Source organism: Rhipicephalus sanguineus, chromosome 7 (assembly GCF_013339695.2).
Source record: "Rhipicephalus sanguineus isolate Rsan-2018 chromosome 7, BIME_Rsan_1.4, whole genome shotgun sequence".
Lineage (NCBI taxonomy): Eukaryota > Metazoa > Arthropoda > Arachnida > Ixodida > Ixodidae > Rhipicephalus > Rhipicephalus sanguineus.
The window spans coordinates 164,723,473-164,740,131 of record NC_051182.1 but is presented as its reverse complement, the minus strand read 5'-3'; the positions used below and the strand labels follow the sequence as shown (position 1 = coordinate 164,740,131).

Below are 16,659 nucleotides of genomic sequence, written 5' to 3'. Positions count from 1 at the left end.
AGATACAAATATCTGTAGTAAAAAAACATTTAAATTGCAACTTTTTACATTTTTTTTGTATTGTTCAATGTTACAGCAGAAATCTACAGTACAATAAAAATTTAATTCAACGTTTTACGTAAAGGCCATAAGGCGGTGCTAAAGTCGGCTGCGTTCAATCCCACAGTGCTTTGCGAAGTTTTGTCGTTCTTGTCCGCCATAGTTGTTGAAAAAAATTTTGTATCTGCGCTTCATCAGTACGCAAAGAAAGCGTTTTTGCGGCTCGCAGCGGTGGATCATTTGTCGAACGAGTAAGCCGCGCATTTGCAGCGTTAACCATGGCCGACAAGATAGACATGTCCTTGGACGACATCATCAAGATGAACCGCAGCCAATTCCGCACGACTCGAGGCCGTGGCAGAGGCCGCGGTCGAGGCGCCGGTGGCTTCGCTGGACGCGGGGCGGCACGTGGATTTGGAGCTGGTGGAGGAGCTGTTCGAAGAGGCACGCTCAGAGGACGCGTCCGTCAACAGCCCTATGCAAGGGTGAGCAAGCGACCTGCATGTTTACAAATATCAATGTGGGAGTTTATCAGGCCGCATTGGCCGGCGCGCGAAAGTGCTCATGTGCGTAGGCCTTTGTCATTGAACCTATCGAAGCTGCTGCGGTGGCAAGTTTTGTGCGCTGACTAATGTTAGACTGGCTGGTTTTAGACGTGCCGCAATGCGAGCCCCGTTTGCATAGACGTTGCGTGTGCGCTAAACGTGTCTCGGCTCGTTGCTGCCTCCGTATTTGTTACTTGGCTGCCGAGTGCGCGCGCGGCGGGCTTTTTTCTTTCCCTCTCCGTGCGTCATGTCGGCGTTGTGATGTCTCTTTTCGGAACGGTGGTGCTCTTCGTACTCATGGCGCGCAAAAAAAAAAAAAAAAAAAAAATCTGTATTTTTCAGAATTATATATTATGTCGTAGCGTGTACAGATTGTGCGACGCTCAATTAGATGCGCTACACTGACTGGCCTCTATTAACGGCGCTAATTTTTAGTCCACGTGCCATTGCAGAATGACATCATTGCCCTCGTTTTCTGGTGAGCATGGGTAAATTTTGCTTAGTGGATGCAGTATGGGCAGTTTTATGGAGCACAGTTTATTCGGCGCGTAAAGGACGGCACAGCAAGAAACCGAGGGCGAACGCCATGGAAACCATCTTCCATTATCCCTTTGAGTCACGAATTATGATGCATTGTCTGCAAATGCATCAAATTTGCATGACATAATTTCAAGGCACTCAGTATTACATTCCAAGAAATAAAATGACGGAATGTGTTTTTTGTTTCACCAATTATTGTTAATTAGCGGGTAATTTCTAATTATTCTGCAATCAGTAAGCTTCAATCCTTGCATAAAATGAACCAACTATTAGGCCCAAAGTGCATGCACAGTTTGTTTTTTGGTTGTATGCTTTTCGAGCGAAGAAAGAAAATACTCTTGACGTCGGCCCTGGAACGCCGAACTATCGTCGAACATAGTAGTGTCTCTAGCAAAGTGATCATCTGCAGCAATAAGCAGCATAGTGAAGTTAAATAACCGCTAGTTCTCCACTCAGGAAGGCTGCACGAATGTGCACATTTAGTTTCAGGCCATTTGAAGAAACACTCAGTGCGCGATGCGACTCCGAAATTGATGTGTACAATTGTACACACCGTGACTGAAAGGGCTATGCCAGTAACCATCTCAGTCTCTTAATAAGCAGTTTTGTTGGATTGTTACGTCGGCTCAACAATATCGCATGATTCCATCGTAAAATATCCTGAAAAGTACAGCTTTTTAAAGCATTTGTACACGTCGAATGGATACATATGCTGTAATCCTGAACAGATCCAAGTGTTGGTTTTACATCCACTTGCAGACAGAGCGATTACTGTCATCCGGTTTGAGAATGCCGGTATTTGCATTTGGCAGGGCTATACAGTACCGTATTGAACGCATGTTCTGTTGTCAGTAAACCTGCCTAACCATTGTGACTAAGGAAGCAGCAAGCAAAGCAGTAAAATTTAGTCTGGTAAAGGAAGTCTTCTCACCGTAGTTCAAGCAGTCCAACATGAAAAGCTAATGCCTGCTTATATGTGGCAGTAACAACATTGATAAGGTGGATCTAACATTAAGTGGTCACCTCTGCGCTACAAGGAAGACTAGTTTTCTGTAATGAGGAGAGTTGAACAACAGTTGTCAATAACACTCAGTATGGGCAGTGCCGTAGTTTGCGTCCCATAGTCATCCTAGATTTTCGTGGCACATTGCAGAGTAGTCTGGCTTCGAAGTAGCTGTTATTTTCTTTTAAAGATGTCTCAGTGCCACCAGTGGGTGCACTACCACCCATTGCTAACCTATGTTAACGGGCCAACCACAGAAGCCAACTTGTGGTTGTGGGCTTTTTAAAGCCAACGACCTGCTTCGTGAACTGTCCACTCAGTATTCTGAGTGAACCATTGTGACATCCTCTGCCATGCAGTACGTATTCAGCTTGTGTGCTTATTTGAACATCCCCGTGAAATTGCAAAACATGCAGGTTAATCATGCCTTGTTTTTGTGGTGGCTGTTTGCAGAGCTTCACACAAACCAAAGAGCTTCCAGACCGGTGGCAACACGACATGTACGACGGAGTGGGCGGCCGACGTGCCTTGACTGGCGGCCTCGGAGGTGCTGGCATGGGCCCCTCCAAGCTGCTCGTCTCCAATCTGGACTACGGTGTGTCCGACGCTGACATCAAGGTGTGAATGGGCATTCCTGGAGTTCATCGCCCTGTCTGCGTCATAATCACTCGAGCAAATCATGATTTACGGAGAATTCAAATTGTCTTTTGAGGGCAGCGCCTGAGCACACTGATGCTTGTGTGAAATGAGAAAGAATGTTTCTTATTCACACAAACGACCTTAGTGGTATTATTTCTCTTTAGCACGTGCAGTTGCACTCAATATGAGTTGCCACACAGTGACCGTGGTTGGAGGTGCCCCAAACTTGAACGGTAACACTAGCAAACGTTAGATTTGTTTAAAGAATACCAGTAACTGAAACAGTGTTTACTGCACTAATTTTTGCCATGCTGGTGCCGCTTGGCAGTGGTGGCGCACCTTTGAGCATGGATAACATGTTGCAACTCATATTGGTCCTCACTATACACTAAGAGCATGATTATTGTTGTGTAGTTTTTCCACAATGCTCAGGAAAACCTGTCAAATCAACTTTAAGCGGGCAGCTCTTGGCATCGTGATTTGTTGCTGTGTTCAGTTGCATTACTTGGCACGCATGGCTGCCCTTGAGCACATGGGAGAACCAGATGTAATTATTCATAATGTGTTGCAAAAGGCTGTCTATTTCCTTGACACACTGTGTCGCTGCGTTGATGCGGAAAGTGTCGGCCACCATGTGGATTGTCAAATAAGTATCGTGACTGTCACTGCATTCTACCTAAAAGGCAACTTAAAAATTCACTCAAGCTTCGTGAATCCCAGTGATATTTAATCGGGCATTTATCTGTAAAATATGGTCATCTGTACATGACAACATTGTTTATAGAGGTGTGCAGCATTGCAGAAGGCACTGAGCAAAATGATCTAACCAAGAAGTGACAGCTAAAAAATTTTTCATGGTGTTTATTTAATGAAATTTCAATTGGTTACTTGATAATTTCAAAGTACAGTATGACAGCCCTGCTGGAACGTTAGGTTAGTGTTTGAATTTGGGTGTTAAGTTTTGATATAGATGAAATGCTGTTTTGTGCATGCACGTTCAAAGCAATTTGTGTTCAAGTAAGCCTGCTTATGCACGGTTTTTATTGTACTTCACTCTTATGCATACTCACACTTATAACACCTTCTTTAGAGGCACTAAAAAGAGAAATCAATCTGGCTGCATTAGTAAATTGCACGGATCCATAAAAGAATCTCATATTATGACAAAAGGCTTGGCCAAGAAAAAGTGCAAAAGCAAAATGAGTCTTCGTATTTCGCCTAGCCATCACATCATGGTATTTTGTTGGTATCTTCTGGGTCCCAGTTTATACTTTACACATTCTGAAGAAGACAGGTCGTCTCTATCATGCTGATGTATTGGTGCTAGGTTTTCGGTTGGAAAACCTTTCAAAATAGGAGCTTGATCTTCGTTTTAGCACTTCATAATTGGCCTATTGCCGCAAAAATGCCTTTGAAAACACTCCTCAGCCTCAACTGTTACGTTTTGGTATCCCTGTCAGGTTGGCTTTTTATCTCATGCATGTGCACAGTATCTCGATTCCTGAAATGTGCAGCTTTTATGTGCCAGGTGCAGGTTTCATGCTGATTATGGCTTGACACTTGCAGGAGTTGTTCGCCGAGTTTGGTCCTCTGAGGAAGGCAGCCGTGCACTACGACCGTTCTGGCCGTTCGCTGGGCACGGCCGATGTCGTCTTTGAACGACGCACAGATGCCGTTCGGGCAATGAAGCAGTACAACGGCGTGCCACTCGATGGTAAGTGAGCCTGCATTTTATAGTTTATCCATACGTACTACAGATGTATGCCACGTTGTCCTCCTGCAGAGTTCATGCAGTGGGATGCCAGTTGTTACCTTTGAATGTTCTACCTGCTGCTTTATTTAAAATAACTTGCACCTGGCAGCACTGCATACATTCATTCCAAACAAGAAAATGTTTGACTTGCGAACGGAAATCTAGTCACGTGCTAGGGGTGGATCAGATGCCCACCTACAAACTGAAATTGTACACTCACTGTGTCCAGTGAGTGTGGCTATGGTGCCGAGCTCAAGACCGCAAGTTCAATCCTGACTGTTGTGCTAGCCCATTAAATAACACCGGTGGTTGATATTAATCTTAGCACAGAGTGCCTTTAATGAAATCATGGTCCTTGCATGTAATGCTCCACAACTTGTTCTATTTCACATTGCGGATGGTTGGTCTTATGATTTGTCTGCACATCTTCAATCATGCAAGTAGGTTTGCAATGACACAGTTAACACTAGATCACAAAACCATGATGATATTGGATGTATATAACATGTGGTATAATTGAGAGGCCTAGTGCTGCCTCCCAGTGTTATGGTTGTGAAGCTTTTTAAAAGGGCTCAGTCTCAAATGGATTCTATTGCATGGAACGTGACTTCATTCTTGGGCCATCACTTTTGTAAAACTCTGCCCATCTGTACTGAACCCTCAATCCATATGACCAGCAGTGCTCCTCGTACTGCATGAAGGCACTGAGCTTGGCATAGCACCACAAATTCACAAATTTTTGTGAAGCAAAACCATTCTCATAAGCGATCGCCATAGATAATCGCTCAAGGAAAGCTTCCCAAAGGGTGATGATGTGTGAACTTGTTTCAGAATTGCAATGCCTTTTCTTTTTTTCCTCGCCTCGTGTTACAATCATAGTTTTTTTTTTTTTTTATTAAGCGTGATTGTAAAGTCGTTGCTCGTGTGACATTTGCAGTCACGTTACAGCTGAGTATGGTAATCTCAGTGTGTCATTATGCAGAGTAACTGATGGGGATTATTCGGATCTTTGAAGGATCAAGATTAGGAATGTGACTTCCTTGAAAGCATACTGAATTGTTTATTAAAATCGTTGCTTTTTTTTGTTGTTGTTAGTACAAGGTGTTGTTTGTAGTACCTTGTTTCTTACAGTGGCATACACTACCGTAGGCTCAATTGGTGTTGTTGTTTGCTTGTGCTTTTTGTATTGCTGTGCCTGAGCAAGGGTTATGTCAGTCACTATGAACTGCAGCAGTGGTTTCATGGCACAGATTTACGTAATGAACGCTGTGTTCCTAATATTGCAATCTTTATTTGAACGCAGGCCGACCCATGAACATCCAGCTGGTCACTTCAGCGGTCGGTGCGGCTGCGCTCTCTCCAGCATCACGACTTGGCTATGCAGCCACAGGAGGCGGTGGAGCCGCTGCACAGCGTCCTCGTGGAGGTTTCCGGTAGGTGTATTGTCACACTGTTTAGTAGGTGGGAATGTTGGGGTGCGCGTTTCCTTGGATACATTACGTAGTTATTTGTGATGTCAAGCAACATTGTGCACCCAGTTGCAAGAATGGCTGCACGGTAACATCGTTGTGTGGAAAAGCTAATAATTCGGACTAGTCTCATGGCATGTTTGTGCCTCAAATGACTGTACGTTGCCGACCATTTATACATACCCGACAAGGATCGCCAAAAAGCCCAAATAATTAAGTCCAAAATAAAGGATGCATCTAGAAAAGTACCTTTATTGCCCCACTCACGGGGAAAACTCTTCTCAATTTGCGACTGTAGTCGCACACGCTTACACACTCAACCAGCTCAGCCTGCATATCAGCCAGTGTCTGACCATTGTTGCATTCAGACCAGACCATTGTTAGCGCATGCACCAAGTCTGCAGTTGATGGCTGTGTGGTGGCAAGAGTGGCATTGCTTATATCGCTACACATTCTTACATTCTGATGGACAATCTCCTTGTCATACACTGTCATACACTGTCATACACTTGGCACAGGGTCGGTCATAACGGTCAATGTTGGCAAACTTTCTACCTGACGAATAACAGCTGCTTTCTTTGCCATCACGAAAGTCTGGTAATTGCTACATTTTTGGCAGCACAGACTGCAGTGGTGGTGTCTGCGCCATTTTGTACTACATGTTAACTGGACGAGATTGTGTAGCAGCAGATCAGGCCTAGCACACCAATCAACACACGCTAGGAGAGCAGGAGTCTAGCATAGCTTCGATTAGGCTTAAGCTCAAGCAAGCCAAATGTAAGCATCACTTGGTCAGTGTGTCATGGCGTTTAGCATTGCACCTGATCAGGCTGTCAGAGTCTGAATTACAGTATAACCTCATTACAACAGACGTTCATAGTGAAGAGGATTCTGGTCTGTTGTAAAGGGAGTATGTAAAATCCAAGTACTGTTACAACAGACTTTCATGTAAACACTGAATGGGTCTGTTATAACCGGAGAGAATTACGAGTCACAAACATGGTCTTATTTTTAACGGGGGACCAAAAAAAATTCGATTTTTGAAAATCGCATTTTCAGTTTCTGTAGCCCATTTCTATCTGATTCCAAAATATCTTCAATGAAAACTACGTAGAAGTGCTATAAAAAATTTGTTTTACGTCTGCCGACTTGGCGAAAATTGCGGAAATATAAAAAAAAGTGTTTTTCAAAATTATAGCTCGGCAACGGCGCAACTGGGCGCCACCATTTTGGGCTCGTCGTAAAGAGCATTTCTCCGTTTCAGCTGGCTCCTCCATTCAGTAACAAGCGTACGAAAAACACGTTTTGGCTGCTTCTGCGGTATTACCGCAGAAGCAGCCAAAACGTGTTAATGCTCGCTTCGGGACCGTCGTCTGCTGCTTATGCGTCGCGAGGTCGTGGCTGTCGAAAATTGCGCTACTTAGTGACGCGTTCGCACTCGTTCTGTGTTTATGGGTCGACGATAATTTGGAACGCTTTAGTTGGGCAGCTGCAAGCGGAAGCTCAATCATCAGATTACGATAGCGCGCCGCACTCGTCGCGAACATCGCAGACGTGCGACTAATAGCGTTGACTCGTTGGACCCGCTGTTCGAGGTTCTTCTTATCAGCACTTCGAAGCTTATGACGAAGACCACCGCGGGACAACTCCTTGTACTCGCAATCGAGCATGACGTACTTTGAAACATCGGGCACTGCGGCCACACACATCGCAACCGATCGTTCTACTAGATGTCGTGGTTAGGCCTAACTCAGTTCACGGTGCCGATGTACGAGCCAAATCCGAACTTTGCGGGCAAGAACATCGCGCTAGCGGACATTCGAAAGCGAAGAAGCCGTAATGTCCTTCGTCTCAAGCAACGAATCGCATTGCCCACTGGCTCCTCAGAACCGCGGATGGGCATTTTGCGCATCGGCAGCGGACCGTCCCGGCCAAGCTCGCCGCGCAGCAGTCGTGCGGAGAAGCGGTCGCAGCGGCTCGCAATTTCGCATGTCAGCGTCCCAAACGCAACACCAAGCACGCTGCGCGCCGTGTTTTTTTTGTCGCTACAGCTAGGCATAGCTGATCATTGACAGACCGGGGATCGGCGGCCTTCGTTCTTAAAGGGGCCCTGCAACACCTTTCTTAGTTATATTGGAATAGTCTCATTATTGACGTATGCCTCTTCACGAGTCATATGCCGCAAAAATTTTTCGAATCCGTCAAGTCTAAGTGGTGTTACCAAATTATAGAGATCACGTTCCGCAGCTTTCTCTCTCAACTCAACGCGGCGAGCGCGCGGAAAGCTAGGCAGCGAGTCAACGGAGGGAGCGCAGAGGAGCGAGGCTTCGCCCAAGAGCGCCGGCGGAGTTTTTTTCTTCATTTTTTTCTCTCAGACGTCTGGGCGCAACCACGTGGTCTGTGCCGCCACTTCCGGTCGGCTTGCGTCGTTCTCGTCGAGCGGAGTCGATCGCTCTGTGTATCGCGCGTGCTTGAAAACTGCGCGTCGGTTTGGTAATGTTGGGTGTGCACCTCGAACGCCGTAGTGTTTTCATCGCTCTGCCAACTATGGAAGCAAACCTGCGCGCTCGTTTGGAACGAATGACAGCTGAGATCGGTTTCGGCCCATACTCCGATACACCGCCTTGTAAGACGGCACTGGCAGACGACCCCGAAGCGCCGCCATTACCGGACGCCAGCATTGTTATCGGAGACACGCTGCGCCCGTGCCTCGGTCGGTCGTGAGAACGTGCCGACGATGCAGTTCTCAGCTGACGAGGCAACACTCGAACGGCTGCCACTCTCAACGGCAACCGGCGATGGTCAAAAGCACAGAAATATTCACGTTTTCGGCACTGCGCATGGCGAAGAAAACGGAGCCACGCAACTACGAGCAGACAAGCTGTCGGTGAGACCGGAAGTGCTAATATTAAGGGGAGACACGGGTCTTCTAGAACAAAAAATCGCCAAAAAATCGACTTTTTGAAATATTTTTTTTCGCAATCTAGACGTCCTAAAGAATCTATTGCTGCGATATTAACGCGTTCCGCCGAGTATTTATTTTGTTATTGCGCTCTAAAGAGAGCTTCATGATCGCTTTCGCTCGAAAACGCCCCCCGAAAACAGGCAAATTCGATGCCGTCGTCTGCGGTAACCGTTGGCCGCAGCGCGGCCATTTTGGAATCATTCGAGAGCTGAATTCTTCTACATTCCGTTTCTAGCGAGAAAACACCTCTAGGTCTGGCGACTATGGAGCTGCACGCCACCGAAAAAGAGGAAATACTCGCGCGGCATTGGCGCGTTTGTACCACGTGGGGTGAATCCTGCTCTCTGATTGGACGACCGGAGTTTCGTCTGCCCGACAATGCGAGACGCCTTGTCAAAAATTGTTCGGACGCGACGATGGCTGGCGGGCGACGCAAGTTCGCGACGGCTCATGCCTACGGCAAAAAACGCAAGCGTCGGTCTCGGATACCTAAAGCAGCATCGAGTGGATCGACGGCGACGAGCTCTGCGACATGCGCCAGCGGGTGTACGACATCCACCGAAGCTGCGGCCGCGCAAGCGATGCCTGTGGCCAACGGCACGTCGAGGACAATGCGCGTCGACACGCTCCTTGTCTCAGAAGCTGAGAAAGTGGCTATTGAGCATCGCGCAGAAGAGCAACGTCAGAAGCTGTCTTCATTATCAGCTACCCGCCGAAAGCAGTCGCTTATCGGAGATTCCCCGGAAGCGGCGGTGTGCGGCACAGAGTTTACGCTGCTAAGCCTACCGCTGCTGAACCAACTGCTTCGGTGCGCGAAGTGCGAATTCTGCTCCGGCCCTTTGAACGTTTCAAGAGGCGACCGTGAGTACGGAGTGGCAGTTAAAATGGTGAACTGTGCCGTCTGTGGAGATGTCAGCACCGGATGGAGCTCGCCGAGAGCAGGGGGGAATGCGACCTGCAACCCATTCGAGGTGAATGTGCTTGCTGCTCGGGCAGTTATGAGCACGGGCAACGGGCAGACCGAGCTAAACGACATTTTCTCGGCGCTGAACGTTTCTCGTCGCGGTATGCACAACAAAACCTACCAAAACTACGTAAAAACAAAGATGAACCCTGCCGCCGTGAACGCATCCGCGGGCGTCATGAGTGAGTGCGCGACAGCTGTGAAGGCCATCTATTCCGAACTGAACTTCGGGAACCCCGGCAATATCGCAGTTTCATATGACGGGACTTGGCTCACTCGTGGACACCTGTCGCACATTTGTGTGGGAACTGTGATCGAACTCTTTTCGGGATACGTGCTGGACTTCAAAGTTCTATCGAACTTCTGTTTGGGTTGCGAAATCGGCCCCAAGGACGGTGACGCACGATACAGTGAGTGGCGAGCTCGACATAAGTGCCAAAAAAACTCTTCGAGCAAGCCTGGCCAAATGGAGGTGGAGGCTGCCAAAATTCTGTTTGGCCGGTCCCTTGAAAAACATGGACTGCGTTACACAACGATGTTGTGCGACGGAGATAGCCGCGCTTTCAACAGCCTTCAGGAGGAGAAAGTGTATGGCTTTGTGCCCATCGAAAAGGAGGATTGTGTTAATCACATTCATAAACGAATGGGTGCTGCACTGAGAAACCTCTTGCAGAAGAGTAAAGGGGAAGGTCGGCCAAGCCTCGGTGGCAAAGGCAAGCTCACTGCTGAGCTTGTTACAAAGCTTACGAATTATTATGGCTGGGCACTCAAGGCACACCAGGGAAACATTGATGAGATGGAGAATGCTGTCCTTGCCACGTACTATCATGTGACTTCCACAGATACAAAGCCACAACATTCATGGTGCCCAAAAGGCGAAGAATCATGGTGTGCACACAACAAGGCAGTGGCAAGGCAGCAGGCTCCTCCCAAGCACCGGTACAACCTCCCTGAATACGTTGTTGAAGCCCTCCTCCCAGTGTACACTCGCCTCTCAGATCGGAAGCTGTTGGAGCGCTGTCGAGGCAAAACTCAGAATTCAAATGAGAGCCTCCATTCAGTAATCTGGTCGCTTGTGCCAAAAACCAAACACGCCTCGCTCTTCACAGTCGAAACTGCTGTTGCGGAAGCAGTCGCCCGGTTCAATGCCGGAAAGAAACGTGCCTCTGAGGCCATTTTGAAGGAGCTGCATTTGAGTCAAGGCAGCACAGATGTTGAAAGGTGTCTAGAAAAGGACCAGCGGCGGCTAGCGGCATGTGACAAGAAGCATACCAGAGCAGAAAACTTCAGGAATGCCATGAAGAGGAGGCGTGTGAAAGAAAATGATAGTGATTATGTGCCTGGTGGCTTCTAGAGCGAAAAGGACTTCCATCTGTTGCTTTTTAGTAGCAAGAAGAAACGTGTACCAAGTCTTCAAACTTCTTTTTGAGTTTTCTCAAAATCCGTTTTTCGCCTATGTGCTATACTGTTGCCCACAGTATCTTTTGATCTTGTGATCAGATTTGAATGATTCTTGTTGCAATTGAAAGCTTATGAGTTCCTATACACAATAATACTACTAAATTATGGACTTGGTCAAGAGAAAATTTTTTATATGCTCATAAAACTGATAAAAATTTTCATGTTCCCAACCATTACATTACAGATGGCAATAACTTTTATAAAAATATAGCTAAAATTACAGTAATGGTTTAGTTGTGATCCTTGATTGTTCTAGAATATGGCCATATCAAGTTTTCTAGGATATTCAATGATTAAATTGCAGAACAATTGGGCAATTTGATCATTCATTATTTATTTAATATCTCAAAAACTACTTGAGCTAAGAAAAAAAATGGATTGCATATCTGTTTATAGCAGGTTAAAATATACATTGCCTGAAAATTTCATTTGAATATGACAATAAACAAGTTTTTTTTAGAAGACCAGAGTCTCCCCTTAATGTTTGTTCGGTGTTTTTAACGCGATAGCATAATATAAACATACATATTATCTACTTATTGAACTCAAAATTAACAACGAAAGTAATAATGAGGGTGTTATCGTGATTATAACATCAGCCAATGGTGGAACTGCCGACAATCGCGTCATATTTTGCGGACTAATACATCATTTGTCGAGAGAAGAGGGAGCAATTTTCAGCTGACTGAGAATTTATTGTAAATTCCAGGCCGTGCGTATCGCTATAATATTTGGCTCGCGTGTTCTCGGGAGCCTCGACTACCGATCGGCAGCGCTTTTTGAGCATGCCCGAAAAGTGTTGCAGGGCCCCTTTAAATCGGTACGTCGATATCCGCGGTGCGCTGCTCCCGTCCCGAAAGTATGCTAAGCGACGTTTGAAGTCGGAAGTTAATGACCGTGGTAGAAAAGTCCTCTCTAAAGGAGTCCTGACCACCTTGCTGGCCTGAAATTTTAGTCAATTATATCCGAATGTCCGTTGTACCAGAATCCGTTGTAAACGAAGATCAATCAATGGAACTAATACGGAGGTCGGCATAACGCCGCAAATTGGTATGTAGTATCCGAATGCCTGTTGTAAACAGATCCGTTGTAACGAGGTTATACTGTACCAGTAGTGGGTTATACACTACCTAAATGGGACAAGTGGCGTTGCTGCAAAGGTGCCCGGATAAATGTCGAAATAAATGGTAGGTGACTGTGCATGCAGTTCGCGACATTACAAACTTGCGTAGACGGAGCACAGTAAGTAGTCTGAGAACGGTGCCTAGCCATTAGTTTCTGGTGTGACATTGTACCTCCACCACTGAGCTTGGGCTGCACAGATTTTAACTTCTAGTGCACCACTGTGAACTGGTTCAATGTGGTGCAGGTCAATTGAACAGACCTTAAACACATGCTCATCTGTGTTCCGTTTCTCGCAGGGGCCGTGGCAGGGGCAGAGGCGGGCGAGGTGGCAATGTCCAACGCAAGGTCCCGACCGCGGAAGAACTGGACGCAGAGCTCGACGCGTACGTCAACAAGATGGAGTAGTGAGGCACCCTTCCCAGAAGCACATCCCGATCCTTGTGTCAAGACGACCATTGTGTGTGCTTAGTTGAAGAGCAGGACTTTCATCTTTTTGTTTTGTGGCTCACACATCGCGCAAGGAGGCTTATAGCATTTTTAGAGCAGGCAGCATGGCGAGTGACTGAAGTGCAGGCCTGCTTTCTAGCTGCACTTGTGTAGTTGCCATGGAGACAAGCCACCGCCTCTGTAACGCAGAACTGTGCTTTGTTTACTTCTTGTGCTGCCAGCGATTTAGATAGCAATCCATAACTTCTGGACTCCAGAGACAAAAGGAGACTGTTACAGCTTCAGTTTTTGTTTCGTTTTTTTGTTGAGAAAAACAAAGCTTGCTTCATTTCATAACTTCATGTGCATCACCTCATCGCGTCATTAATCTGAAGCAGCCATCAACGGACACTCCTCATGGTTCATGTGTGCAGCATTGCATGGGGGAAACTAAGCAGTGCACGCACAGTTGTGAATTTTTACCTTTTCAAGTTCACTCGACCTTTTCTCATTTCCTCTGTGAGCCTTCAAAGAATAAACGTTTTTTTTCTGAAGATTACAAGCCTTGCACGTTCTTCCAACATCTAAATAGTGCAAGTATATGTACTAGAGTCTGTATATTTTTCTCATAGCACAGCATGTATACATCTGAACCTGCATGATCCACAGTGACACAGTTCGATTGTATTCAAATGCTGTATTCCATTTTTGGCAGTGCAGCTCCTGCGAGGAGCATAGTGTTGCTGTATCTAATCACTGCAGCAGCTAGGTGCCAGAGGGTGTGGAATGCAAGAACGTCAAGTACAGTAAACTCTCGCTGAACGGAACTGCTGTTTAAATAGAACTGCTTCCTATACGATTGGTTTCGTACTTGAATTCTTAAACTTTGTTCCTTTCTCGGCAAATGGAACTCCAGTTAAAGAATATTTTCCTGGTGCTTTCAGGTTCTGTCTACTGTACTTTAAAGTACCAACACAAATTTTTCGTTGTTTGTCTGTTGCAATAAGTAGCTAATGACCCAATTATCCCTGTTGGAAACCTAGTTTGCAATAGTTAATATACTCGACTTTTCTATAGTGCCCAATTGCAGTTTTGTTTACATAGAGAAGCAGGACTTTGCATGATTTTTTTGTAAACACACTGGCCCCGTGAGTACACAAAACAGTGCTGACAATAGTGGGAGAGTGTGCCTGCAAGAAGCTTAGCAACCAACACAAACTCCGCGACATAGGTAGTTGTTGGTTCATATTACAATTAAAGGACCCTTAAACCACCCAGAAGTCGAAATTTAGTTGTGGTGTTGCGGTTGTTAACGAACACATTTGTATGTATCTTTTGTTCTGCCTATATGCATTGCTGATATGGAAAAAAAAAAGTCCTGTATTCCTTAGCGGTGAGTTCAGATAGCACTGTGTGCACGAATGCGTATCCGCATCCCTATTTTTTTCTTGTGCAGTTCTCCATGAAATGTAGGACAGTTGATAAGAGAGCATTTAAGCGCTATGAAGATGTTTTTATTCTTAGTAACAGTATAAAAAGGTAACAATTCAGCCAACACCACCTAGACTAGGTGGCGTTGGTTCGATTGATTGCATGCATGACAGTGATGCAACAAAGGTCCAGTTATTTTATGGGACAAAAGTAAGTTTTCTTCAAGCAAATAATGTCTGATCCCTTCCACCAGTATATGTATAACAATGCCACACAATATCTGAAGTTATGATGTGTAAGAAAGATCAGGTTTTGCGTGAAATTACCACGATAAGATTGTAAGGCACACCATCTTGATTAATTTTCACCACATGGGTTCTTTAATGCATACCTAAATTTAAGTACACGGGTGTTTTTCGTATAAACTTCACCCAAAGTTAAAATAGTGCCTGGCAACTCAGTTTTATCACTTCCGTGTCATTCTGTTTTCTGTTTTTAGGGGACAATTTAAGTATGAAGTGTCAGACTTGACAGAAATATTTCTCTGTAATGGGACCAGGACTGCACAATAAAAGACTATCTTAAACACATCTAAAGCTCGTCGCGTAACATAAACGACAGTTGTGCAATTATACACCTAACAAGTGTGACGTGCCAGTGTATGGCTTAGACCCTTGTTTTTGTTTACCACTGAGTCGCTAGAATGCTGCATTCACATTATATAATATTTAATACTCATATTTAGGATGACGCCAAGTGCGCTATGTAATGCGCTAGAACCACAAAATGGCACCCACGCTGAAATGATTCTGGCGAATGGATGGTATGATGACCATACACAGCACTTTCGACAAGTGCTCTCACTGATCTTATTAGTGTATATACAGCCTAACAAGGCCAAATGCTTCTGTACATCATGATAGGTATACGTACAAGCAGTTACGATCATGATAATACAACAGAACAAACTACCATTTGAGGACGTGCATCACGTATGTGCACATGCAAACAGCAGACGACACGGAGCTATCCACACTATGCATGGTTCAGCCAGTAGCTGCCCGACTGCTTGATCTCTCGGCTAATAGCAGTCAGTATTTTGAGATGTGTGTGTGTGTCCACACAAATCTATCTCGCAATTTATCTCACCTTCAAAATTTTGTGTGGGTACTCCTTTAAGTGTCTAAAGGGCCTCTCTCCAGATTCCACCTTTCAAACATGCAAGCATGTCAGCAGATCAAGCTTCAGCCTGCATGCCGTTTTTCTCGAGGGAGCCACATCTCCGATTAGGTTCAAGGTCGCATGCACAGGTGCGTTTGCAGCTTAATTGCTTATGGCATGAGACTTTGACTTAATCCAATGCACAACATTCAGAACCACCACTAAAATAATGTCACACGGCAAGAAGTGGTCGAGCATATGACAAAATCAGCAAAGAACATATTGTAATTGTCGAGACAAAAAAGAAGGTGTCTATATTGGCAGTGAAATATGCCACCCGACAGCATGGAATCAATTAAATTTTTCCTAGCTCTAAGAAATAAACTTGGAACGACGGACTGCCCCTTCAACAGGGCTTGTCACAAATACTGATCATTCAATTTTTCAAGCTGTGATTGGCCACTAAACGAGGCCGGTAGAGATCTCTTCACTTCATGACATGATCACTATGTGTGACCTAGAACAGTATGTAAAAGAAGCAACATGCAGGACAATATTCCAGACCTGGTACTACTGTATATGTGTGATGCCTGGCATAAGTGACCACAACCACGGGCATAGCCAGAAATTTTTTTCCAAAGGGAGGGTCAACCATCCTTTATGTACTTACAGCATCAGCACACTTAATACAAACGCTCTGCAGCATTTCCTGGGCCAGCTTGGACCGACGCCAGTGCCGCAAAGTGCATCTCTGTACGTTTGCAACAGCTGAAGATAGCTGTAGCGCAGCTCGATTTGACTGGTCTTTCGCCATTGTCTGAATGGCGGGGAGAGGGTGCTTACTGTCGACAGCCCCAGCTGCTGTCAGCCACCGCAAACATATGAACCAACACCTCGCGGTGCTGGCGTCAGTACAAGCCGGTTTAGGCCAGCCTGCGAAGTGTTTGTATTAAGCGTGCTGACAGCCGTATGTTCGTGCGCGTATACACACATGCAAAATTGGAAAAATTGGGGGGGGGGGGGTGAACTCCCCCAACCCCATAGAGTTTCTTAATTCACTAGAGGGAAATCTGGCGCTAGTGTCTATGGGAGCTCAATCGCATGGCGTTTCAGCCTTGATGGGAATGATGGGTAGTAC

General features: G+C 45.7%; 1 protein-coding gene across 1 annotated transcript; it reads left to right on the top strand.

Annotated features, from left to right (window-relative positions):
* The first annotated feature begins 185 nt into the window (after positions 1-185).
* Positions 186-13,485, top strand: LOC119400463 (THO complex subunit 4). Its single transcript, XM_037667510.2, has 5 exons — positions 186-524; positions 2,581-2,745; positions 4,333-4,480; positions 5,823-5,952; positions 12,800-13,485. Exons 1-5 carry the CDS (start codon positions 318-320, stop codon positions 12,906-12,908), a joined length of 759 nt encoding a protein of 252 aa, XP_037523438.1. The 5' UTR covers positions 186-317; the 3' UTR covers positions 12,909-13,485.
* Positions 13,486-16,659: the final 3,174 nt, after the last annotated feature.

Bases quoted from the DNA above. Each gene is read 5' to 3' on its own strand.
- LOC119400463 (XM_037667510.2), top strand. From the start codon at position 318: ATGGCCGACAAGATAGACATGTCCTTGGACGACATCATCAAGATGAAC. The intron at 2,746-4,332 runs GTGTGAATGGGC...TGACACTTGCAG, and splicing joins TGTCCGACGCTGACATCAAG to GAGTTGTTCGCCGAGTTTGG. The intron at 4,481-5,822 runs GTAAGTGAGCCT...ATTTGAACGCAG, and splicing joins CAACGGCGTGCCACTCGATG to GCCGACCCATGAACATCCAG.